The following is a 22994-nucleotide window of genomic DNA, read 5'->3' on the forward strand; positions in this document are numbered from 1 at the left end:
TCGCCAATGTCTCCTCAATTTCGAGCTCGTTAAGTTACCCAAAGTTGCCAGGTCGGGTGACTCACAATAGCCCTCAGATTTACGAAGGCAAGCTCACTGCTTTTTCGGCTGAGCGAGGCAGAGCGAGGCAATACGAGGAAGCACGAAAAACATCAGTGTCGCCATGGAATGTTGAGGCTGGGGATTTTTCGAACCCTCCAATTTCTTTTCCACTTCTTGACACTTCAAATCTCTCTTCCTTCCATACCATATGTTCCTGGCGATCCCTTTACCAGTATTGGTTCACTTGCGAATACTTGACTGACGTTTAAGGTGTCCGGCGAAGCACAAGGGGGAGCCAGACTCCCGCCAAACGCCAAGATGTTCTGCCCAACTCGCCAATCTCGTGTTCAAATTTCAGCTGCACCTCCGCCAGGAATCCAACCCTGCCTTTCAATTTGGCCGGGAGGGAAGTGCTGGCTCGCGTCTGTGTTGCAGCGGGACTTTTGAGCGTGCAATCCTTTTGCACTTTCCTTATGAAGCCTGGCAGGCAGCGGCTCGGTAACCGAAGTGGTCACCTCATCATTTGATCAACCTCGATCCAGCAGACACAAGGCTTGAATCATATGAACAGCTTCGAACGAGTCCAGAATTGCCGGGTTGGCCAAAGCTTGTTCGCCGACTGGACAAGCAACAGAATGTTAGAACCTGATGGACGGTTGGGGGCCGCGCATCACGGGCTTCTGCCCAAACAGAATCCAACATCGATTGTCCTCGCCGGCCTTTACGAGAATCTAGGTTCTGAGACTCACCTGCAGCAGGCGGATAAGAGTGTTCCAGGCTCAGACCTGACTTGCAGCAACACCAATGACTTTTCGAAGTCGATGCTGAATCCCTACACCAGAGATGCAGGACGCCAATTCTTGGTAGTGTTAAGTACACCTCTTGTAATCCCTTCGCGTGGCCTCTACCTTTCCACGTTCTCTTATCACCATTTAAGCATATTTGGACGATTTCAATAACAGCAGATACTTTCAACTCCCAACCCGAAGATCTTGACTTACCTTCTTGACGATGGCGGTGCTCGTTTGGGATTGGAATGGCAAGGCTGCACTCGTGCTAGTTTCCCTGTGCGTTTTGCTCACATGTCCGACAGCCGGGGGTGACTGGTACGGCGGCGCCATACGGGTCAAGGCTGGGCAATCCATCCAAGCTGCAATCGACACGGCTCATCCTGGACAATTAATTCTCGTCGCAGCGGCCACCTACGCAGAACAGTTGACAATAACCACTGACGGCCTGCGGTTGGTGGGCAAAGGGGCCATCCTCGTGCCTCCCAGTTCTACCGTAGAAAACACCTGTTCAGGCTTAGCAGGGCCTGAAACGGAAGCTGGCATCTGTATAACGGGACAGGATATCGAGCTTGCGGATTTCGTGGTGGAGCATCGCAAGGTCCTTTCGGTGGGACAGCCAGTACAAGGAGTTTTGGTGACCGGATTTGAAGTGCAAGGCTTCTCTGGACTGGACATCGCCGTGGTCGGTGGTCAAGACGTCCAGGTGAAAGGGAACACGCTGTATGACGGCGCCCAGTACGGGTGCTTGACAGTGGGTTCCAAGAACACCCACGTCGACGCCAACAACGTCGCCTCGACAGGGGATCCATTGTTCATCGGCATCTGCATGGACGACATGTCGGATGTGCGAGTCACAAAGAATCACGTCGCGGGCTACACCGTTGGGCTCTGCATCCAGACGAACGGCGCCTACGTGTATGCCAACGAGGTCGCGGACGCGTGCTACGGCGCCTTCGTCGACCCAGCCACCACCAGCGCACAGGTCATCGGGAACCACATCAGCAACGGCAACCCTTTTTGTGCGAGCGTCCCTGACGGTGCCCTCATCGGCATCGCCATGCTCGGTGCCTTCGACACACAAGTCCAGGCGAACCTCGTCGAAGGCATGACGATCGCTGGGACATCAAACGGCAGTGCGGCGGGTATCGCGATCCTGAACGACCCGGTAACGGGCCTCGTGTCGGCGAACAACTCGGTGGTCGGGAATGTCCTGCGCAACAACGATCTCGATATCTTTGTGGAGACGCCTGGGCATGGAAATGTCGTTGAGGGGAACCAGTGCTCGACACCGGCGGAGCTGTGCAGCTAGGATCAGGGGGAGAAAAGGGACAATGAGGAGGAGCCTATTGACAAGAGCAAAAGGTGACCAAACTTGGAATAGCCATGCTTGCTTGAGGTAATATTATCCAGTTTCTTGACCAACTGTTCAAAATATTGGAAGGGTGTCAGTCACACATTTCCATCCTCATCTTCATCCGCATCCTATCCATATTCTCGTTCCCCGTGTCATGGAAATATCACTTCACTTCATTTTATATCACTTCGATGCCGCGCTGGTGCTGGTTGGCTTGATCCCAAGCCTCATGATCGGACTGTTGTGGAAGTTTGCGTGGTCGTGGAAAGCGTCCGTCTGGGCTTTCGAGATCTCGACCTCTGTACTGCCCCTACTGATCACGTCGGCGTCGTACTCGTCGATGGCCTCGGCGAGGGTCATGGTGCTATTCTTAACCTTGACCATGGCTGTGACGAATTTTTGGCTGTCGCAGATGGCGTTGTTAGCACCTTGACCGCGGTCTGCGCAAGGGTTAGCTATCTTCTATACCTAGCACACTGTTGCTTGGGGCGTTTATTTTCGTCTGAGACCGACTCTGGGGAGACAGGGGGGAGAGCAGGGGAAAAGGGCTTACGGAACGTCATGCTGTGAGCTGCGTCGCCTGCAAGCGTGACTCTGCCGCCGCGGTTGTCCCAGCCTGAATCGGGAGGTCCCCAGATCCTCAAGGGCACGGCTTTCGCATGCACGTCTTCGGAGATCCATTCCACAGCCGACTTGAACGGGTCAGCCCAGTCGTCCATCCTCCGCCGCAACTCGTCGACCATGTTCGTATCTCCTCCGGATGCAGCATCGGGCGACCCGCTCTTGTTGTCGTCCTTCGCCCACGTCGCCAGGATGTAGAACACCCACGTCTCAGGCCGTTGCAGGTCAGGCTTGTCGAGCACAAAGATGCCGACGTACATGGACTTTGGATGCACCGCGACATCCACGATAGGGTGCATCATCTTGTCCATCTTAACGGCCTGCTCTGCGGTGTAGCGGAAGGGGAAGTTGAGGAACGTGTACGGCAGGACCACAGAGGTGCCCTTGTCGCCCAGCATCCAGCGTCGGACCCATGAGCCGCCGCCGTCACAACCGACCAGGACGGAGCCAGATTCTGAGGTTTCATCGTGGAAGTGAGCAATTACCCCGTCGGCAGTCAACTCGATATCCGTGAGTGTCTTGCCGAACTGAAGAAAGGCAAGGTGAGTTTCCCAGCGTGATAGATGGCGCGGAGGGAAGAAATTGGATTAACCACTCACCTTGACATTAACTCCTTTCGACCAAACAGCCCTTGTCTTTTGAATGTTCAATCTCCTTACTCCTGGAAACGGTGGCTGCACAATGGTTTCGCCCGTCTGCCCATCTCGAATAATCACACTCTCAAATCCGGCCTCTTTGGTGTCCAGGCCTGGATCTGGCTGACACTCCGGCAATCGATTGTAGAGTTCCTCGGGAAGAAGCTGTGCGAGTAATGGATGGCTCCAGGCAATCGTCACTCCCCAGTTCCGATCGCGCGGTTCGCTTTCCTTGTCTACGACGACGTAGTCGATACCGTTCTGTCCCTTCCAGTTCAGTCTCGTCCTGACCGAAGGCAATGGTGTTCGCCTCTTGTACCCACCTTTTCAAGACCCTGTGCAAGGGCCAAGCCTGACAGGCCTGTGAGACTCCTTTTGTCAGAGAGGCTTTTATGTGAGTCTTGCTGGATTGATGACCTTGATCGACACGTACCGGCACCAATAATGATCACTTTCAATGGTCTGTTCATTCTTACGGTCGTCGAGCAGGTGCGTGACTGTGATGTTGACTGTTCAGGGGGCCAAGACTTGTCACTCTCGTTACTTGTGTGGGGGACCAACTCGCAGTCAGTGCAGCTGAAAAGGCCTGTCGATCCAGTTCGCAGTTCTTGCTGCTCGCTTCTTACTGAATCGAAATTCTTCTCGTCCCCAGCGAAATCCGCTGCAGTCAGTATTTTGTATATTGTCCAGTCTCACTCACCTGCAGAATTCAGAATCAACATGAAAGTCTGAATCGACGGTGTCAGACGCAGCCGGCTGAACCAAAAAGCAACCTTGGCCAGTAGCTGAGATAGCCCAGGAACTCAAAACTAAAGTGCCTCGGGGCCCAAACTACCGCAAAAGGACAAGCTTGTGCCTGGAAGTGCTCTTGCTGCTCTCAGGATTTCAGCCTAGTGAGCCTATGCGACGGGGGCTGTTGGCGGATCTGCTCATCCGAAACCCTTACTGACCATCATCTCCACAGGGAGAGGCCAGCCCTTGGCCAGCCCTACCCGGTAGTACTCGAACTGTCCTCAGATTCTCTCTACCCTCTCACGCCATTGTTTGAAGGAGCAGCATCTTCTCCTCATTCCCTTCGTCCTTGGCCGGGGCTTTGAAGATGGCGATCATCGAGTTGGCGCACATCACTCTCAAAAACGGCATCACAGCGACGGATCCAGAACTCAAGAAAAACCTGAGGGAAGTTAAGAGAGTGATTGAAGATTACAGCAAGCTACAAACACTGTTCTACACGCAAATCGACGACCCCTCGGTCATGTTTGTGATTGGGGCATGGGAGACTAAAGACCACCATCAATACAGCTTCGACGGGTCCCCTCAACAGGCCGAAATCCTCAAACTCATCAAAGACCAGATAGGCATTGACTGGATGCACTACATCGACGTCGACCAGTCACGGATCCCGCTCGACGCACCGGTTGTGGCCATCATCAAGGAAACATTCGCCAAACACGGAGTGGTGCGAACGCAGTTTGACCAAGAATTTGCGTCGCAGACGTCGAGTTTGGGCGGAGCGCGGCACGGAGCCATCTCGGCCTGGAACATCCCCAAAGACAACAAAGAGAGAGATGTCAGGGTGAACTTTTCGGGGTGGGAGAGCGTCGAGGAGGCCACAGCGGCGTTTGCTAACACGATCGAGAACGTCAGGGGGTTCAGAGCCAGACCGACTGAGCTGAACTTCTTCTTTGTGAAGCGGACGGAGTTGGATTAATTGGGATAAACAACCCAAGGCGCGACGTCGTCGGGGCAGTTCTCAACTCGTCGCCATGGTTATTGTTGTTTCTAGCCCGGGATGAAAGTGGCAGGTAGGCGATTCATCAATGAGAACTGTCTGAATACGAGTAACAACATGGCTTCACTCCTCTCTCAGTCTCTAACTCACTTCCAATGGATGACTGTACGTGAGATAGATGCCCCTCTGGCAGTTCGGGCCCCTCCAGTTTGTCCCCTCTCCACGCCTCTACTCCCCCCCACCTTTTGTTACGTGGGTATTTTTGGTAGCTGCCACACCATATGTTCCCCGCCATGCACACCATCAACTTCATCAGGCACCGCTGACAAACATTGCCCTGTAGTTTGTCACGTCAAATATCCACCGTTGTAGGTTAAGTGAGACCGTGCGGAGTCGGAGTATTCCCAGCTGAACTGCAGACCAGGGACTGGTGGTTAATTGAATTGACAATCGCTCTTCAACAAGACTTCACCAGGCTTTCTTCACCCGGAACACAAATCATTCATTACCCCTTCAGTTCAGCCAACTTAATCATGGATACGTCCAGCCTCAGCGACGAGGACCCTCTCTTTGTGGCTCTCCGCGACCTCATCTCTGCAAACCACATCCTCCACTATCATGGCGTGGTCGACGCCTATGGCCACATCTCGATCCGCCACCCGCTCCATCCCTCACAGTACATAATGTGCGGCTACATGGCGCCCGCCATGGTGACTTCCGGGAGGGACCTGATCGCCTACCACGTGTCCGACTCCAGCACCGTCGACCCGGACGCGAAGAAGGGGTACTCGGAGCGGTTCATTCACGGCGAGATCTTCAAGCGGTATCCCAGTGTGAACTGCGTGATCCACTCGCACGCCGAGGAAGTGCTGCCCTACGCCGTGAGCATGGGCGTCACCCTGAAAGCCGTCTACCACATGGCCGGGTTCCTCGGCTCCCGGGGCGTCAAGGTGTTCGACATCGACCCGCTCTATATGGAAGGCGAGCAGCGGGACATGTTGGTCAACAATTCCCGCTTCGGCGCCGCTTTGGCCGAGAAATTTGTGTCTGGTGCAGAGGTGCAGAGTCCCGAGGAGTCGGTTGTCCTAATGCGTCGACACGGCTTCACCTGCGTGGGCCGCGACATCGTCACCGCCGTCTACCGCGCCATCTACACGCGCATCAACGCCGAGGCACAGACAAAGTCTATGGCCATCGCGGGTCTCGTGCCGGGCCGCCGTGAATTGTTGCGTGATGAGGGCATGGGCATCGGATTCCAGGCGCTCACCGAGGAGCAGAGCGAGGGCTGCGCAGTCATGAATGAAGGGTTTCAAGATAAGCCTTGGAGGTTGTGGGTCAGGGAGGTCGAGAAGCACCCCCTGTATTACAACGCCTTGGGCTAAAGGTGGTGTTAGTTGCTTACTACCTCGACGGCGCTGGTGGACGATTAAAGGAGGGGAAAGGGGAAAGAAAGGAGACCAGGAGATGAAGAAGACGGTAATCAAAACGAGGCCCGACGGCAACGAAGAAAGTTCTTGCCCATCATCCTAGGGCAACAGGTTCAGGGGTCGTTCTGCAACTATACGGATGCTGGACCAGAGAGTCGAGACGACATCATCGTGATGAGACATTTTCTTTTCCCGTTTCTACTTTCTTTTCTTTCTCTCTCCTAAAAAAACAAAAAGAGGCATGCCGTCGCGCTGGATAGTGTAGTGCTAAATAGTCTAGCGACGGGAAATGAGGAAGAATAAGAACAATATTTGATTGAGAACACGTCGAGCGAGTTTAGTTCATCCAACGTAGAAGACTCTCCTAGACGACCGATTCAGCCTGGCCAGTAGAAACCAAGTAATTGATTATCTCCAAATGACATAAGAAGGTAAAGGAAGAGAGACGTAGAGAGAAACAAGTCCAGAGACAGACGCCGAGCAAGTTTCTTCAAACCTCGACGCCACTGACCCACGCAATACCCGCTTGCACAATGCGCTCGACCACATCCGCCTCGGCCATTGTGCGCGGCGCATAGACCATCGCCCAGCCCCTGTCGATGAACTTGAGCGGGAACCTCATGCCCCAGCCCTTCTCGACTACGGTCTTGGCGTCCGCCTCAGACAGCCAGACGTGAAGGCTCCCGTCGGAAGGGTGTGCGTGCGCGATCTCCGTACCCAGGAGTTTGTTGTCCCTGGCCTTGTCGTTGAGCGTTTCGAGGGCTGGCTTCGCGTAGATGGCGTCAGTGCTCCCGCCTTCGGTCTTGCTGGGGCGCAGGTCCAGGATGGAGGGGTGTTTGGCGGCCAACGAGGCCATCATGGTCCTCACACGCTCCTCGACCCCCGCATCCGCCGTGCCGGCCTTGTAGGGAACCTGGCGCTGGGGCATGGTGCGGGCCATGATCGCCGGCCTGGGACCCTCACGCCTCGGTATGGCAGCCGGGTCGAGATATTTGGGTCCCGAGGACGAGAGCGGAGACGGGTCGCACAGGTCGTCCTTGCCGAACAGTAGCATGCGGTTCAGGCGAATCTTGGTCATGCGCCAGTATCCAGCCCAGGTGGGCGGCGTGCCTCCTGTACCAAAGGACTTCCACGCGTGGAAGTCATTAAGCACCCATGCCAAAGACAGCGTTAACGCGACCGCTGTTGTCGTCACGGCTGCCTGGCGTGGCCGGGCATTGAGAGTGTCGATGGCCTTGTGGTATTGAGCGGCGAGGGTCGAGGCGACTGAATCCATAGCTCGTCCTGAGTGTGGAAGGGGTTTGGCGCAATTGCTTGTCCAAGGCCTGTGTCTCCCAGCTTTGCAGATGTACGGAGTACAGCTCTCAGTTGGAAGTGAAATTATTTGCTTTTTTAGGCCTCCCTCCCTGGCGTCCCTGACCTAGAAACTGACTGACTTAAAAATGGAATGTTGTACGACGGCTTCCAGAGAGACGCAAAGCCTCGACAGAGCGAAGAATAGACCTGAAGATGATGACGGAGGTTGAAGTTGTTGCGAATCCGACCTCGTTGCTTGTAAATCGCCCCTGAGCGCCAAGAGCGGATGTATTGTTTCCCCGCACTTCTCAGCTGACTCCTTTTCCTAATTTAGCTAGTGGAATGGCTACTTGTCGCCGCCTTATTCAATACTCCGACGAGGAACAGAACGAGAGGCAAACATTCCGCACTCTCAAACGCCCTTTTGCTCCTATTGTTCTCTCCTGCTTTCTGCACACAATTCTGAAAGATGGACAACAGATGATGCCTTGCCTCTGAAGGCCTTCAACTGCGGTATATATCAAATTGATCCAGCATCCTGACGATACCCGATACTGGACCATGTGGCCTTTGCGCTACCATCATTGGTCTCCTTCACCTGTTCCCCAGGTACGGGAAAGGAAACCATCGCGTCATCGCGTACACCGCCAATGCGCATGTTAATGTTCAACAACCTGGTGCATACAAGCTTCACAGGTCCCTTCAAAAGCATCAGTGGCCGAAGAAGCAACGTACCTCCGCGGAGCGCCCTCTGCTTACGCTGGTCGACTCAGTCTACTTTTCAAGCAAACACTGAAGAGGAGCTTCTGTTCCAGTATTGCAGCAGCATGTATCACGTTGCACCCTAAAGTTGAAAACCTTGACTGTCACAATGCAGTATGTGCATTAGGCATGGATTTTTCTTACTCAATATCTATCAGCTACGAGGAGGTCCAGCGAAGTAGCACCTACCAATCACAACTCCTCCGGTAAGACGGAACACGCTTGATGATCAATGTGGAGACACCGTTCGCAACCACTCAATCTTGGATGGGCATTCCGTCTAATAAAGTTGTCAGTGGTAACTCTCTTACCGGCCTCGCTGTGCCCCCATCTGCGGTCTCTGTGTCGTTAGCGCAATATCTCTAGGTCGTGAAGATTTTAAATCCCTCACTGACTGAGCCTTCCTAGAGAGTACATAACCCACGACGAAAGGTCCAAATTCAATTTTTGTTGCATAATTATTACAAGCTCGTTTCAAATTTTGTGAGAGACGGGATGGCGACAATCGATGTCGTGCTCTGTTTCGGCCCTCGACGGTGTCCTAATCCACATCTACAGCCAGGTGGGTATGAAAAATAAACTGGGTCGGGTTTTCGAAGAGAAAAAATCAGTTCAGTTGGCCGTGCTCAGACATATAAACCTGCTTCTACATCATGTCTCCTTACCGAGCATGGCGAGGAAGCATTCGAGCTATCATCGGTAATAGATCATGGACAAAGGGGCATCGACTAATCACGCCTCCGCACGGTTGACTACCATTGCATTTGAAGATGGCACTGTTGAACAGCGCAATCGGTCAGGTGTCCATAACGCTTCGGGAGAAGATGAGCCCCACCGTCGAAGACGTTCAGCAAGTCGAGACTCGATATCCAGCGTCCGCAGTCGAATACAGCACGCCAATTATGGTATCCCTATTACGTATCGTACTCTATCATTTCAAACTTTAGAGTCCAAGGCTATCAGCGAATTGGGTGGTGAGGACAAAGAAAAGGAAGGCCTGCGAACGCCGGGTGATGAATTGGCGCACGCCGACCACCATCGCATCAGTGTTGAGAAACTGTGCCAGCGTTTAGGCGTGTCGCCAGCAGTGGGCCTGAGTTCTGATTCAGCAGCCAAACACTTGCAAGAGCATGGTTACAACGTGCTGCCCCAGCATCGTCGCAACTACGCCAAAACGCTGGCGGGGTATGTCTTTGGCGGGTTCTGCTCGATCCTATGGGTGGGCGTCATTGTCTTTTTCATCTGCTGGAGACCTCTAGGTGATCCAGATCCTCAACCCTACAATTTAGGCCTTGCAGTCTTGGTCATTATTGTCATCATTCTCCAGGCTTCCTTTTCAGCTTTCCAAGACTGGTCAACCGCCAAAACCATGAACTCTATCCTCAGCATGTTGCCGTCGGATGCCCTAGTCCTCCGTGATGGGCACATCAAAAGCGTTCCCACAAAAGAAGTTGTCGTAGGTGACATTGTTCATCTCGAAATCGGGAACAAGGTCCCTGCAGACATTCGGCTTATCAAGACCACCGGAGACACTCGATTTGATAGGTCTGCCATGACGGGTGAAGCTGAAGATGTCGAAGCATCCCTTGATTCCACAGACGACAACATTCTCGAGAGTCGAAATATGGCTCTGATGGGCACTGTTGTTACCAATGGAGCCGCCACTGGAATTGTCGTCTTCACAGGTGCAAAAACCGTGATGGGGGCCATTGCCAAAGCTACATCTGGCGTCAAAACGAAGCCAACCGCCATTCAACAGGAAATAACCCGTTTCGTCACCATAATTTGCGGACTTACGATCTGTTTAGCATGTCTGATTCTTTTTGCCTGGGTTGGCTGGCTGAGGATACAGCATCACTCTTTCATGAATGTTGTTGCAATGCTGGATGACATCATGGGCTGTGTCGTCGCCTTTATCCCCGAAGGGATGCCTGTCGGCGTGGCATTGACTCTGATGTTGATAGCAAGGCGGATGAAGGCAGTCAACGTGTTGCCCAAAAGCCTGGCTACGGTGGAGACACTGGGCTGTGTTTCAGTCATCTGCTCCGATAAGACTGGGACCTTGACCAAGAACCAAATGACTGTGACCAGCATTGGCTTCGTAGACGGGTCCATGTCTTCACAACAGGCAAAGGAGCACTTCTCGCGAAGTCCACCAGCACAGTCATTGGTACGTCTCTTGGCTGCCGCAAGATTGTGCAACGGAGCCACTTTTGACCCTGTCTGTTGCGAGAAATCGATAGAAGACCGTCTTACACAGGGAAATCCAACGGACGGAGCACTCCTTCGGTTCACGGAGGCTGTTACATCTAGTGACCGACTTCGCCATCTGTTTCCTCAAGTCGCTGCTATCCCATTCAATTCCAAAAATAAATTTATGCTAACGCTGCATCAAACACCTCCGGATGAGGCCAATCATGCGAGCAAAGCGCCGACAACGGTATATACAGCATTCGTCAAAGGAGGACCTGATGTATTGTTGCCTAGGTGCTCTCAATACTGGTCTTTCCAATCCAATACCGTCGCTGACTTGGACGGAAAAACAAGAACGGCTATCTCAGAGCTCCAGAACAGAATGTCGCGCAATGCAGAGCGAGTCATCCTCTTATGTGAGCGTAAATATACGCCCATCAATCCGGTTCATTCCAGTGAATTGTCCCAGGAGCTTGTTGATCATTGTGCAACGGGTCTTATTGCCATTGGTCTAGTGGGCATATTTGATCCGCCACGGCCGGAGACTGCTGCCACTGTTGCAGCTTGCCGCCGTGCTGGAATAAGGTTCTTCATGATGACAGGAGACTTTGGTCTAACGGGCGCCGCTGTTGCTCGTCAGGTCGGCATCTTTACTGGAGACCGAGAGCCCGACACATTTTCAACGATTGAAGAACGACGGGACGAGGGGGACGACACGGAGTATAGCAACCAGTCTCTGCTCCTGGAAGGCTCCCAGCTCAGCCAACTTGAGAAGGACGACTGGAACGTTGTATGTGCCTACCAGGAGATTGTGTTCGGCAGGTGCACTCCGGAGCATAAACTTCGGATCGTCAACGAGCTCCGGAGTCGTGGAAATACCGTTGCTGTGACTGGAGATGGTGTCAACGATGCGCCTGCTCTCAAAGCTGCCGATGTCGGCGTGGCGATGGTCAACGGCAGTGACGTCGCCCTCGAGGCTGCTCATCTGGTGCTACTCGACAAGTTTGACTCCATCGTCGACGGAATTCGACTCGGCCGTCTTGTGTTCCAGAATCTTCAAAAGGTCATCAGCTACCTTCTGCCCGCTGGAAGTTGGTCAGAGATCTGGCCGGTGCTGGTCAATGTCTTCTTTGGCGTTCCACTGCCACTCTCTTCCTTTCTGATGATCATCATCTGCGTTTTTACCGATTTATTCCTGGCTCTGAGTCTCATTATGGAGCGAGAAGAATTCGACCTCCTTAGCTTGCCGCCGCGGAACCGAAAGAAGGATCATTTGATCAATCTTCGGATCTATACTCAATCTTACCTTTTCATCGGTGTTATGGAAACCATCTGCGCGCACGCCATGTACTTCTTGTATTACTATCGATATGCGCGGATTCCGATTAAAGACCTATTCTTTGCCTTCGAAAAGTACTCTGCCGGCTTCCACGGATACACCGAGGCGGAACTTACAGCATTCAACACCACCGGGCAATCGGTCTACTTCATTACATTGGTATTTCTCCAATGGGGCAACATTCTTTCTATCCGAAATAAGAGGCTATCGATCCTCCAAGCTGATCCCATCCGAAAGCAGCGTCGCAATCCTTGGTTGCTCTTGTCAGCGGTCCTCTCGTTAGTTGTCGCGATTTTCGTCACGCAGGAACCTGGTATTCAAAGCTTATTTGGTACTGGGAGTGCGCCCATCGAATTCTGGTTCTTGCCTTTGCCGTTGGCGCTTGGGATCCTGATGATGGATGAGCTGAGAAAGTTATGTGTCCGCACCTGGCCACGGGGACCACTTGCCAGAATTGCATGGTAAGAGTGGAATTTGGAGAATACTGGCTCAATTAATATCTGCAGAGGAGAATCAAAGAATGGGGTTATCATGCACGAGTTTCTTCAAGCAAGGATATGGGTACTTGGCTCGAAAGGTTGTTATGAGCATCAGAACAGATTATTCGAAGGAGATGAAAAGAGCCTTCTGTCCCCTAGCCTAAGGCCCATGATTCCAGAGCGAGCTTGACCCATCAGGGAGAGGAATTCAGAGCATCTGTAGCCTCGTAGTCGTTAAGAAGATGAATAATATCGTGCTTTACCCGTTTCTTGTTTAGAGGTGGATATTGTTGCTGCTTTATGATCATGGAGAAGATTCGGGGAAGCAGATGCCGATGGTCGGAACTGAGATGCAAACGGCAAGACTCAGTTTCTCGTCATTGTTTCCGTCCGTGTATTTTCCCTGAGAGCAGCTCCCGACCTCTTCTTTTCTACAAGATACACTTCATCTGTTTGTGGGCATCTCTGGGACTGGAGATCATGTCTGTCTCAGCATCAAGAGGCTTGGCACGTGCGTTGCGCCAGACCAAAAGACCTTCGATACCTCGGTCTCAAGCCCGGCATTGCCAGTCTCTGCGACCTCTGTTTGAGCCCGTGCGAAATTTCTCTGTAACGCCTCGACGACCAGAAGACCCCAGCGAACCCCATCGCAATGTCAAATACACGACCGATATGTACCCCTCCCTCAAACGTGACCCGAGGTTCTCAGACATCACGCCCGAGCACATCCAATTCTTCAAATCCGCCCTGGGCGAGGACGCCGCCGTCATTGATGGAGTGACCAAGGATGCTTCAGACGATCTTGAAGCTTTCAATACGGACTGGATGCGGAAATACAGAGGTCACACCAAGCTCGTCTTGAGACCGAAGAGCACGGAAGAAGTGAGCAGAGTCTTGAAATACTGCAACGACAACAAACTGGCCGTGGTCCCTCAAGGTGGAAACTCGGGTCTGGTCGGAGGCAGCGTGCCAGTTTTTGATGAGATTGTCCTCTCGCTTTCTCGTATGAACAAGATCCGAAGTTTCGACGACATTAGCGGCATCCTTGTGGTCGACGGAGGTGTTATTCTCGAAGTAGCGGACAATTATCTCGCTGAGCATAACCACCTCTTCCCGCTCGACCTTGGTGCCAAAGGATCAGCCCAGATAGGCGGTAATGTGGCGACCAATGCTGGAGGTTTGAGACTATTACGATATGGTTCTTTACATGGCAACGTCCTTGGAATTGAAGCAGTACTACCGGACGGCACTATTGTCGACGACCTTGGTACACTACGGAAGAATAACACCGGATATGACCTGAAACAACTCTTTATCGGAGGAGAAGGGACTATTGGAATCATCACGGGTGTGTCGGTGGTCTGCCCACAGAGATCCAAAGCAGTCAACGTTGCATATTTTGGACTTCCTTCATTTGAGAATGTGCAAAAGGCTTACAAAGAAGCGAAGGTCCAGCTTGGTGAGATTCTGTCTGCCTTTGAACTCATGGATTCTCGGAGCCAGGGCTTCGTTCATCAAATTACCGGCAATAAAAGACCATTGGAGGGTGATCATCCCTTCTATTGTTTGATTGAAACGAGCGGCTCCAACACAGAGCACGACAGTGAAAAACTGGAAAAATTCCTGGAATATGTCATGAGTGAGGAGATCGTCTCAGATGGCGTTCTTGCTCAAGATGAGACCCAAGCCAAATCTCTATGGGCTTGGCGAGAGGGCATTACCGAAGCCATCGGTCATTTCGGCGGCACGTACAAATATGACCTTTCGATTCCGATTCAAGAACTCTATCAACTCGTGGAAGACACAAGGGAGAGACTGAACTCGAAAGGCTTGGTAGGTGACGATGACTCTTTCCCAGCAATAGCTGTGGTCGGCTATGGACACATGGGCGACTCGAATCTGCACTTGAACGTTCCCGTGCGGAAATACACAAAAGAAGTTGAAGAAGCAATAGAACCGTGGGTATACGAGTGGATCCAAAAGCGAAGGGGAAGTATCAGTGCGGAACACGGCCTCGGCATTGCAAAAAAGAAATATATCGGATACAGTCGGAGTGAGACCATGATCAAGCTGATGAAGCAGATAAAGAATCTTTACGATCCCAACGGGATTATGAATCCGTATAAGTATATATAAAAATGGAAGAGGCGGCTGATGGGTGAGAAGCCGCGTCATATCGAGTTGCTGCGTCCAGCTCTGTGTTTCATTGTCAAAGTCTCATGTCATCTCACAGTCTATTAGTGCACTTCAACATGCTGTCTTACCACTGACTCAGATACTGCCAGCCAGTCAATGGCTCTCGATTGGGTATGATAGAGGAATCAATGCGGGGAAATGGCCGTGTACATGTGTTGATTCCGCCGAGGCAATATATATTGTTCTCCAATTCACGGACCCGAGGAGAACAGATACATAGCCACGGTTCTCGACATTGAAGGGTTTGGCCAACTTGTCCGTCGTCTGTGGTTTGCACATGGTTTTGTTGTTCTTGTTTCAAGTCGGGACTTTTGAGCATCTTTGTCATATTCTCTTACTGTGTTCAAGACCTGGTCGCGAATATGGTCACTCCTGAACGACTGAAAGAAATATGGGTCCCAATCTCGGACGAATATGCATACAAGAAGCGCAAGTTACGCGTCGCCACTATCGGAGCTGGCTTCTCAGGCTTGATATTTGCCCACAAGATCCAGCATGAACTGCCGGAGCTACAGGAGTTTATCGACCACGTTATCTTCGAGGCTAATGATGACGTTGGTGGAACGTGGAAGGTCAATACTTACCCGGGCGTACAGTGCGACGTGCCAGCTCATATCTATGTCAGTCTGCTTCGTTCTTATACAGGCGACTACTGAGAAAAGCAAGACATTGATTTTCTGCTTGATCTAGGCATTTCCTTTCGACCCGAACCCCGACTGGTCAAAATTCTATGCTGATGGCCCAGAGATTCTCGAGTACGTGCGAAGAGTGGTCAACAAGTGGAACCTGAGGCGGGACATCCAATTCAACACCCGGGTAATTGCCCTCAATTGGCTCGAAGATGAAGGAAAATGGAAGATTCGAGTCCGGAAGAATGACGGGGAAGAAAGGGATGAACTCGCTGATGTTCTCGTTTCAGCTCAGGGGTTTCTGAGGTAGGTTGCTCTCCAATCCCTACACGATTCATCCGAGCAAGGACCAGCACATTCCAAAATCTGCGTTTCTGGCTACGATTCATGACGCAGACACGGTTCTAATCTTCTTCCTCCAGTCAATGGAAATGGCCAGATATACCCGGCCTTCATACCTTCAAGGGCCATAAGGTGCATTCGGCCGGCTGGGATCATTCCTATGACTACACGCACAAAAAGATTGGAGTCATTGGCAATGGATCATCCGCCATCCAAATCTTGCCGCAGATGGCCAAGTTACCTGGTACTCAGGTAGTGAGTTTCCAGCGCGGAGCAACTTGGATCACTCAGAGCCTGGGCGAGGCACTCGGTGTCGGCAGCGACGGACAGCCCGATACCGAAGAGGCTGAGGACCAGGAAATGACAAATGGTGATGAAGGTGTTGATATGACGGAAGTGAATCCTTCTGATGAGGAAGTGGGAAGTACCTTCAACCCAAGGTACACAAAAAGCGACAAGAGGAGGTTTCGAAATCCAGAGAAACATAAGGCTTATCGCAAGATGTTGCAGCACGGGATGAACAAAGGATTCAGGCTGGTATGTGCGTCCCATTGACTTTGTGGCTCTCTACAAAGACTTTCGTGCTGATCCATCATCATGTTACCGTGTATAGTTCCGCAAAGGCTCTGTCCAAAACTCCAAATCCACCGAGGTCACTGTCGAACGGATGCGCGCCGCCTTAAACAACAACCCCGAACTCTGTGACAAACTGATCCCAAACTGGACGCTGGGCTGCCGGCGCTTGACCCCTGGTGAAGGCTACCTGGAGTCGTTCCTCCTGCCCACCGTGTCGCTGGAGAAATCGCCCATCGCACGAATTACCGAGACCGGGATCGAGACAGAATCTGGCGCACAATACGACCTTGACGTGATCGTGTGCGCCACGGGTTTCGACGTCTCGCACATCCCTCACTACCCAGTCACGGGGCGCAACGGAATGACGCTGGCGGAGAAATGGAAAGACGAGCCCGAGAGCTACCTTAGCGTCGCGTGCCCGGATTTCCCCAACTACTTCATCTTCACCGGCCCCAACGCGACGGTCGGGCATGGCACGCTGATCACCAGCATGACCTGGACGGCTGAGTACATCATTAAATGGCTGCACAAGATCGCGGGCGAGGACATCAAGTCCGCGGCGCCGCGGCAGGAGGCGACCGACGAGTTCGTCACGTACGGCGATGAGATCCACAACACGCTCACCTGGACGGGCGCCTGCAAGAGCTGGTACAAGAAGCACCGCGTCGACGGCCGCGTCACGGCCACCTGGCCCGGTAGCGCTCTGCTGTACCGCGAGGTCATCCTACGCGAGATCCGTGGCGAGGACTGGGACATCAGATACAACTCGCCGAACCGCTGGCGCGGACTATTGGGCAACGGCTTCACGCGCCTCGAGACGGAGGCCGAGGAGAAGGAGAAGCTCGGCGAAACTGTCGATTTGGCGTTTTATGTCAATTCCTAGCCAGCTCCGTGCTTAGCTACCGCAAGTATGTGTGTTTATATATTTGGTAGGTCGGTTTGTGCCCGAGACGCGTATGGTCAATGACTTTCTCTCCCTTTCTCTCTCCTCCTTCCCTTTTTACATTTTTTCAATTTCCAGGTCGCGGGAGTTCGTGAAGGTCCATGGAACGAAGTATATGACTGACTAGCTGGCTTGTTCCTTAATTTTCATTGGGGTTGGATTGCTTCCTGGGTTCATTTTGATTTTTAAAACAAATACAAAAGCTAAATGCAAAGACTACCACCTTTCTTTCCTCTTTCCTTTTCCTTTATCCCTGTCCCTATCCCTATCTCTATCCCTGTCTCTCTCGCGCTTCCTCTCTAATTTCAACTCTTTCTCCTTCTCCCTCGGATCAATAACTACCAGTTCCTCTTCGTTCTTCCTTTTCCAGTTCAGATCCTTGCCCAGCCGGTCCTTGGCGAACGACAACGAATGGCTCATCCACTGCGCATCGTCCTCGGACTCTTCGGCCTCGGCGCTGGCCGGGTTGTCCCACTTCGAACACGATTGACAGTTTGCGATGAAATGGAGGTCACATAGGGCTGCCTCTTCATCGTCATCGTGTTTAGTGGGACCGGCAACTACTTCTGAGGGTTTGGGATCCCTGTCTGGTGAGGTTGATGGGAAGTTGTGGTCTTTGTTATCTTTGTGACCATTCGTGGACTTTGAAGAGTGGGCTTTACTCTGCACGTCCGCCGATTCCAGCCGTGCTTTGAAGTCGTTCAGCATTTTTAGCGCCTTGGCCTCATCACGGGTATTGGATTCTCCTGGGCGAGGTCGTTTGCGACCTCTTGTGCTTGTTGCTGGGATCAGGGATTCTAAGGTCGACTTCTTATATATGGAACCGTTGGCCTTGGCGTCGACGTTGCGACGCATGGATGCTTTCAGGGCGTCGATCTCGGCTTCTAGTGCGGAGGTTCGGGATGCTGACGGTTTCTCTTCCGGTGTTGGGGAGCGAGACGGTGATTCTGGGTTACGAAGAGGGAGTTGAGTTAATGGGTCATGGAATGATGGCTTCCGGCGTTGAACCCGTGTGGGAGATTTCGTCGACGGCGGGGGGCTTGCTTTGCGCTTTTGCGGGATCGTGGGCGAGGTTGATCTCTGTCGTGGTTTCTCGATCGAGGGAGGTTGAGGAGCAGTACCATTGGTCTTTGGCTTTGGTCCAGGGGCGTCCTCGCTATCGATCAGAGCCGGATTGAATTTGGCCTTCTTTGGTCGCACGACAACTTCACCAGCATCATCCTCGCCTTCATCTCCGGCAAAGCTGAGTAGAGTCTTCCCGCCCTTCTTTTTCGGCGCCTTTCTCTTTGCGGGAGCTTCCACGGTGCGTTCCGCAACTTTGGTCCTTTTCCGCATTTTCTGCCATGCATCGCCCTGGGCCATTTCGATGATTTCGACCCTGAGAATCTTCTCCGGGTACATTGGTCTTTCGCTCCCTTCCAATAGCTCGCCTTCCGCGATTTTGACCACATTGTATATACCATCACCCTCTACCCGGCCAAACATGGTACACTTGCCACCCAGCTCTGCTCTGCAGTCTCCCAGTGTGATGAAGAATTGGCTGCCATAGCCTGCTCCGTCTCCGGTGCCTTTCGCCATACCAACCAACCCTCTCCTGTTAAACTTCAGCCGGCTGTGGATTTCATCTCCGAAATTGATCTTCTCGCCTTCTTCTCGCCCCATCAGCCGCGCCCAATCATCGTCATATCGTTCAAATTCCCTGTCCTCGTATATATTTTGTCCACCTTCGCCGGTACCGGTCGGATCGCCAGTTTGAATGACAAAGCCCGGGGAGACGCGGTGAAAGATGTTGTTGTCGTAGTCCCCGTCGAGGACATGCTGCAGGAAATTTCTGCATGTTAAAGGTGTCTGGTTCGCGAACAGAGATATTGTGAGAGGGCCAGCCGTTGTATGAAGAAGAACTGAGGCAGTTGGAGGAGGTTCGGTCGTGTAATGCGAAGACATGGCGGCTAGTAGTGTGAAAAAACAAGGCTCATCCGGATCGCTGCATTTTCGGGTTGAAAGTCAGGCCTTTCTTTAAGAGAGAATTCGCCCGACTACTTCCCAGCCTCTGAAGTCGAGGGTTAAGTTCATACAGTTGACGAAGTTGAGAAACACGTGAAAGCTGCAAGCACATTTGCCGTGTTTGCTGCGTTTGCACTGTTTGCTGGGAAGTCCTTAGCGCCCCTGGCCACGTAAATTAGTCGGGAACCAAAAAACCTATCGACCAAATAATTACTGCTTGATCCTAGAGGGTGAGCGAAGGCTCCTTTAGCCTGACCATTAGGTGAGCCTTTAACAGAGCTTCACTGAGAAGTCCCTGAGCAGCTTACAAGGGTGGCCCGATCTAACCAGGCTGTATAAATACCGGTGCAAAGCATGGCCATTCACCACCTCAATAATGGTGCTATTAGGCGCCACGGCGCTGCTCTCAGCATACTTGTAAGCTACTGTGCATAGATGTCCCCATAAGGGTAGGCTTTGTCCATTGAAATAGGTCCCTTCATTGACCCCTAGGCCCTCTCCGCCGGAGGGATAATTCGACACATCTTCTCCTCAAGTCATTCTTTACTTCTAGATTGGGCCCGTAGCATCTTGGCGAAGGGGAAGAGGGAGGCTAACAGCGCGTCCTACCCGACCCCCAGTCAGCATATCACATCTAGACACAAACGTACACAAACTCACCATCATCGATTCCGGCAACATCCATAAAGCGTAGCGAGCAGACAATGCACCTCCACCAACCCAGTATTTTCCTGTCTTACCCTTTTCGACCTGTTGATGGTTACTGGATTCAGTTACAAGGACATGGCGTGGTTTGATCCACTGAAATTCGACGCTGCTTATCTTCACGTAACCGTCTTCGCTGCCGAGGTCTTCATGAACAAGATATTAGGTCGAGAATATCCTACCACCAACCAAGATGCAACTGTCCATTTTTTGAAAGGTATTCAAATCCTACGCAAAATGCTTTTACTGGGAGATGAGAACACCAAACCCTCGGATTCTACAATAGCGGTGGTTTTAACCTTGGCCGTAAGTGCCTTTTTTATGGGTGAAGATGAGGCCTTCAAGCATCACATGGTGGGCCTTCGCAAGATGGTCAACCTAAGAGGGGACGTAGTTGCCTTCAGAGGTAGCAAGCTTCTCACGGAAATGTTCAGGTAAGCAGCAGCCATTCGTTGCCCTGTTAAAATTTCGCCGGATCCTGAAGCACCTGATGGCTGCACAGATGCGATATAGGCATGGCCATGCAAAGTGGATCAGAGCCTATCTTCTTCAACAATCCTCGTTCAGAACCCGTTGTGCCTTATCCCGACCAGAAGCTCTTGTCAATTCGGAACAGCACTTGGGTCATCAGCCCTCAACATGAATTAGAAAGCTTGCTCCGCAAGATGGATGCGAGTCTAGTCGAAGCCTGGAGAGTCATGGAGAGATTCCGTTCAATCGTCAATCTCGCCGTCGAAACCCAACGAATGATTTCCCCGGGATTCCTCTATGATACCATGGCCTCAGTCATGTATCGCCTTCTCCACATGAGCTTTGAGACAGGCTCGGTTAACGAAGCAGTACGGCTCAGCCTATTAGGGTTGACTTATAATGTCTTCTTAAAGTGGCAGTATCTGAGGTTGCCCTATGTTTACTTTCCTTCTATTTACAAAAGTTGCCTTCTAGACCCCAAACTTATCGATGGGGCTGCCTCCCATATCATGCTTTGGTTTCTGATGGTTGGCGCCGTCTCGACTTTTACTATTTCTGACCACCCATGGCTGAAGGATTGTTTACGAGAACACATCGACAGATGTCAAGTGAAGTCGTGGAACGAGATGCGGGGTGTCTTGAAGTAGTTCATGTGGATTGGCCTGCTACATGACAAACCAGGGAAGGAAGTCGTTGATTCCGTCTTATCATCATCGGCTACTCTGACCACTCCACGTTGAGAATCGACATAGTTGCTGGTCTATCTCGAAAATCCCAGATCTGAGTCGGCATATGGATGTAGGAGGCTGATACAAGTGCTGTCAGCCCTATATGTAGTCATTCGATAATGACATTGCTTCACATTTGCTCCAAGCTTTGCTTCATTGTCGTTGTGAACCGAGGACCCCTGATCGCAAAGCTGCCGCTGGTTGGTTTAAGCCGTACTAACAAGAATACCCACTTGGAGAAAGATTTTGACATCGTGTCTAACGTCATCTGTAACCGGGATAGGATTAGTGCGCTGCTAGCCTATGACACTAGCATTGTTAGCATACCTCAATGTCTTGGCATATCTCGAGGTATTTCTGAAGCGACCAGCAATAAAGATCTTGCTCGTTCTTTTTGTCTTCTTTAGCAGTAACAGAGGTTCGTTTTGCTCTGTCTGTGCCTGAGGTGTCTAACTACTTGGGAAAAGGCTAGAGCATAACCCAGCGCCGATTCTACGTATCTCTCGGCCATTGCTCCTTGTGGTACTTCTCTTAGTATGCAGAGCGCGACAGAGAACGATTATTAATACTACGGAGCAGATGAGTGGTCGAGTTGGCTGGCTCACCTTCTGTGAATCCAGCACAACTAGCCGAACCAACCGACTATGTACATCGATCTTGAAAGCGTCGACTTCTGCTGCAAGGCCTCCATCTCCATACTCACTCTACTGATGGATTTGGTTAGCCCAGCCAGAAAGGTCTATCCAGTCGGTGTGTATATTCTTGGGGGTACAGGCATTCAATGCATCAGGTGTCCAATAGAAGACTCTAAAAGATGTCCATCAGGACGAGAAGATCCCGAAAGACTTCTTTCATGATCTCGATAATTCAGATATCTTGTTTACTTATTTCGGCGTGGCCTTGCTGAGACTGGAGGATGTTCAGCATATGGAGAGTGCCACGAGAGGTACTACGGCATCTAGAATGTTTTTGAGTGGTCTAGCTAAATGTCTGGAGAATACTTGTGTGGTCTATGGATGTCACCCAGCGAGCCGGAGGCAGACGAAGGTGGAAGGAGAGCGACTTTTCAAAGCTGACCATGGCAGTTCGTATGAAAGTTTCAACCAGCGCCAGATTCCCGAGGATATTATTGCTTATTGTTGGTGATACGCAGTACCTCGATGAGTTGCGCAGCAGGTTCTGGGCAAGGTAAACTTTTCGATGGCGAGACCTTGTGAATGAAGAATCAAAGAAGCGTGCCTCGGCGTCTCAGAGCCCAGATTAGCAGCCCCCCCAGCTCTGATAGGGCGTTGGCTCTGTGGAACGAAGAGCAGAATAGGACTTTGGATCAGTCGAATTAGAGGCCTCGCCGCGATTACTTCGATGAGGATTTCGACCCACATGAAGATAGGGACCGATGTGATTTTTGAAGACTGGACGAGGGTGCCGTGGCAGGGGCCTCCGTCATGATTCAAAGATGCGTCCATATCGAAGAAAACGTGATGTACAAAGAATTGGAGGGCGCAGGGGGTGGATTCATTTGTAATGATTGAGATCAGCGGGGGAAGGTATGATGCGGAAGTCTAGCCAGTTCGGTTAATTTGTTACGGGGATGTTGAGCATAAAGTATGGTGGCAGTGCGGGTCCTGGCACGAGCAAGACTCTGCCACCGATCTGCCCCGTCGCAGTGGATAACATAAGAGGCACGAATCCAATAGTCTTGTGGAATGAATATCCTTCTTTCATTTCA

The 22994-nt window shown here is 51.7% G+C and overlaps 10 protein-coding genes across 10 annotated transcripts; 7 read left to right on the forward strand and 3 right to left on the reverse strand.

The window, feature by feature from the left end:
- Window positions 1–1053: 1053 nt before the first annotated feature.
- On the forward strand, window positions 1054–2142 carry Z519_08431 (uncharacterized protein; the record flags this gene model as incomplete). Its single annotated transcript, XM_016766159.1, has 1 exon — window positions 1054–2142. The coding sequence occupies one exon, from the start codon at window positions 1054–1056 to the stop codon at window positions 2140–2142; it is 1089 nt and encodes a 362-aa protein (XP_016617317.1).
- Window positions 2143–2370: 228 nt separating this feature from the next.
- On the reverse strand, window positions 2371–3913 carry Z519_08432 (uncharacterized protein; the record flags this gene model as incomplete). The annotated part of the gene is made up of 5 exons (XM_016766160.1): window positions 2371–2627; window positions 2741–3335; window positions 3408–3704; window positions 3767–3804; window positions 3877–3913. 5 exons carry the CDS (start codon window positions 3911–3913, stop codon window positions 2371–2373), a joined length of 1224 nt encoding a protein of 407 aa, XP_016617318.1.
- A 629-nt stretch (window positions 3914–4542) lies between these two features.
- Window positions 4543–5154, forward strand: Z519_08433 (uncharacterized protein; the record flags this gene model as incomplete). Its single annotated transcript, XM_016766161.1, has 1 exon — window positions 4543–5154. One exon carries the CDS (start codon window positions 4543–4545, stop codon window positions 5152–5154), a length of 612 nt encoding a protein of 203 aa, XP_016617319.1.
- Window positions 5155–5708: 554 nt separating this feature from the next.
- On the forward strand, window positions 5709–6557 carry Z519_08434 (uncharacterized protein; the record flags this gene model as incomplete). The annotated part of the gene is made up of 1 exon (XM_016766162.1): window positions 5709–6557. The coding sequence occupies one exon, from the start codon at window positions 5709–5711 to the stop codon at window positions 6555–6557; it is 849 nt and encodes a 282-aa protein (XP_016617320.1).
- Window positions 6558–7092: 535 nt separating this feature from the next.
- Window positions 7093–7878, reverse strand: Z519_08435 (uncharacterized protein; the record flags this gene model as incomplete). Its single annotated transcript, XM_016766163.1, has 1 exon — window positions 7093–7878. The coding sequence occupies one exon, from the start codon at window positions 7876–7878 to the stop codon at window positions 7093–7095; it is 786 nt and encodes a 261-aa protein (XP_016617321.1).
- Window positions 7879–9369: 1491 nt separating this feature from the next.
- On the forward strand, window positions 9370–12657 carry Z519_08436 (uncharacterized protein; the record flags this gene model as incomplete). Its single annotated transcript, XM_016766164.1, has 1 exon — window positions 9370–12657. The coding sequence occupies one exon, from the start codon at window positions 9370–9372 to the stop codon at window positions 12655–12657; it is 3288 nt and encodes a 1095-aa protein (XP_016617322.1).
- A 494-nt stretch (window positions 12658–13151) lies between these two features.
- Window positions 13152–14807, forward strand: Z519_08437 (uncharacterized protein; the record flags this gene model as incomplete). The annotated part of the gene is made up of 1 exon (XM_016766165.1): window positions 13152–14807. One exon carries the CDS (start codon window positions 13152–13154, stop codon window positions 14805–14807), a length of 1656 nt encoding a protein of 551 aa, XP_016617323.1.
- A 422-nt stretch (window positions 14808–15229) lies between these two features.
- Window positions 15230–17297, forward strand: Z519_08438 (uncharacterized protein; the record flags this gene model as incomplete). The annotated part of the gene is made up of 5 exons (XM_016766166.1): window positions 15230–15487; window positions 15558–15802; window positions 15919–16150; window positions 16253–16375; window positions 16452–17297. The coding sequence occupies 5 exons, from the start codon at window positions 15230–15232 to the stop codon at window positions 17295–17297; spliced, it is 1704 nt and encodes a 567-aa protein (XP_016617324.1).
- A 276-nt stretch (window positions 17298–17573) lies between these two features.
- Window positions 17574–19301, reverse strand: Z519_08439 (uncharacterized protein; the record flags this gene model as incomplete). The annotated part of the gene is made up of 1 exon (XM_016766167.1): window positions 17574–19301. The coding sequence occupies one exon, from the start codon at window positions 19299–19301 to the stop codon at window positions 17574–17576; it is 1728 nt and encodes a 575-aa protein (XP_016617325.1).
- Window positions 19302–20144: 843 nt separating this feature from the next.
- On the forward strand, window positions 20145–21184 carry Z519_08440 (uncharacterized protein; the record flags this gene model as incomplete). The annotated part of the gene is made up of 2 exons (XM_016766168.1): window positions 20145–20500; window positions 20569–21184. The coding sequence occupies 2 exons, from the start codon at window positions 20145–20147 to the stop codon at window positions 21182–21184; spliced, it is 972 nt and encodes a 323-aa protein (XP_016617326.1).
- Between the last annotated feature and the right edge of the window lie 1810 nt (window positions 21185–22994).

Source organism: Cladophialophora bantiana, assembly GCF_000835475.1.
Source record: "Cladophialophora bantiana CBS 173.52 unplaced genomic scaffold supercont1.13, whole genome shotgun sequence".
NCBI classification, from domain to species: Eukaryota; Fungi; Ascomycota; class Eurotiomycetes; order Chaetothyriales; family Herpotrichiellaceae; genus Cladophialophora; species Cladophialophora bantiana.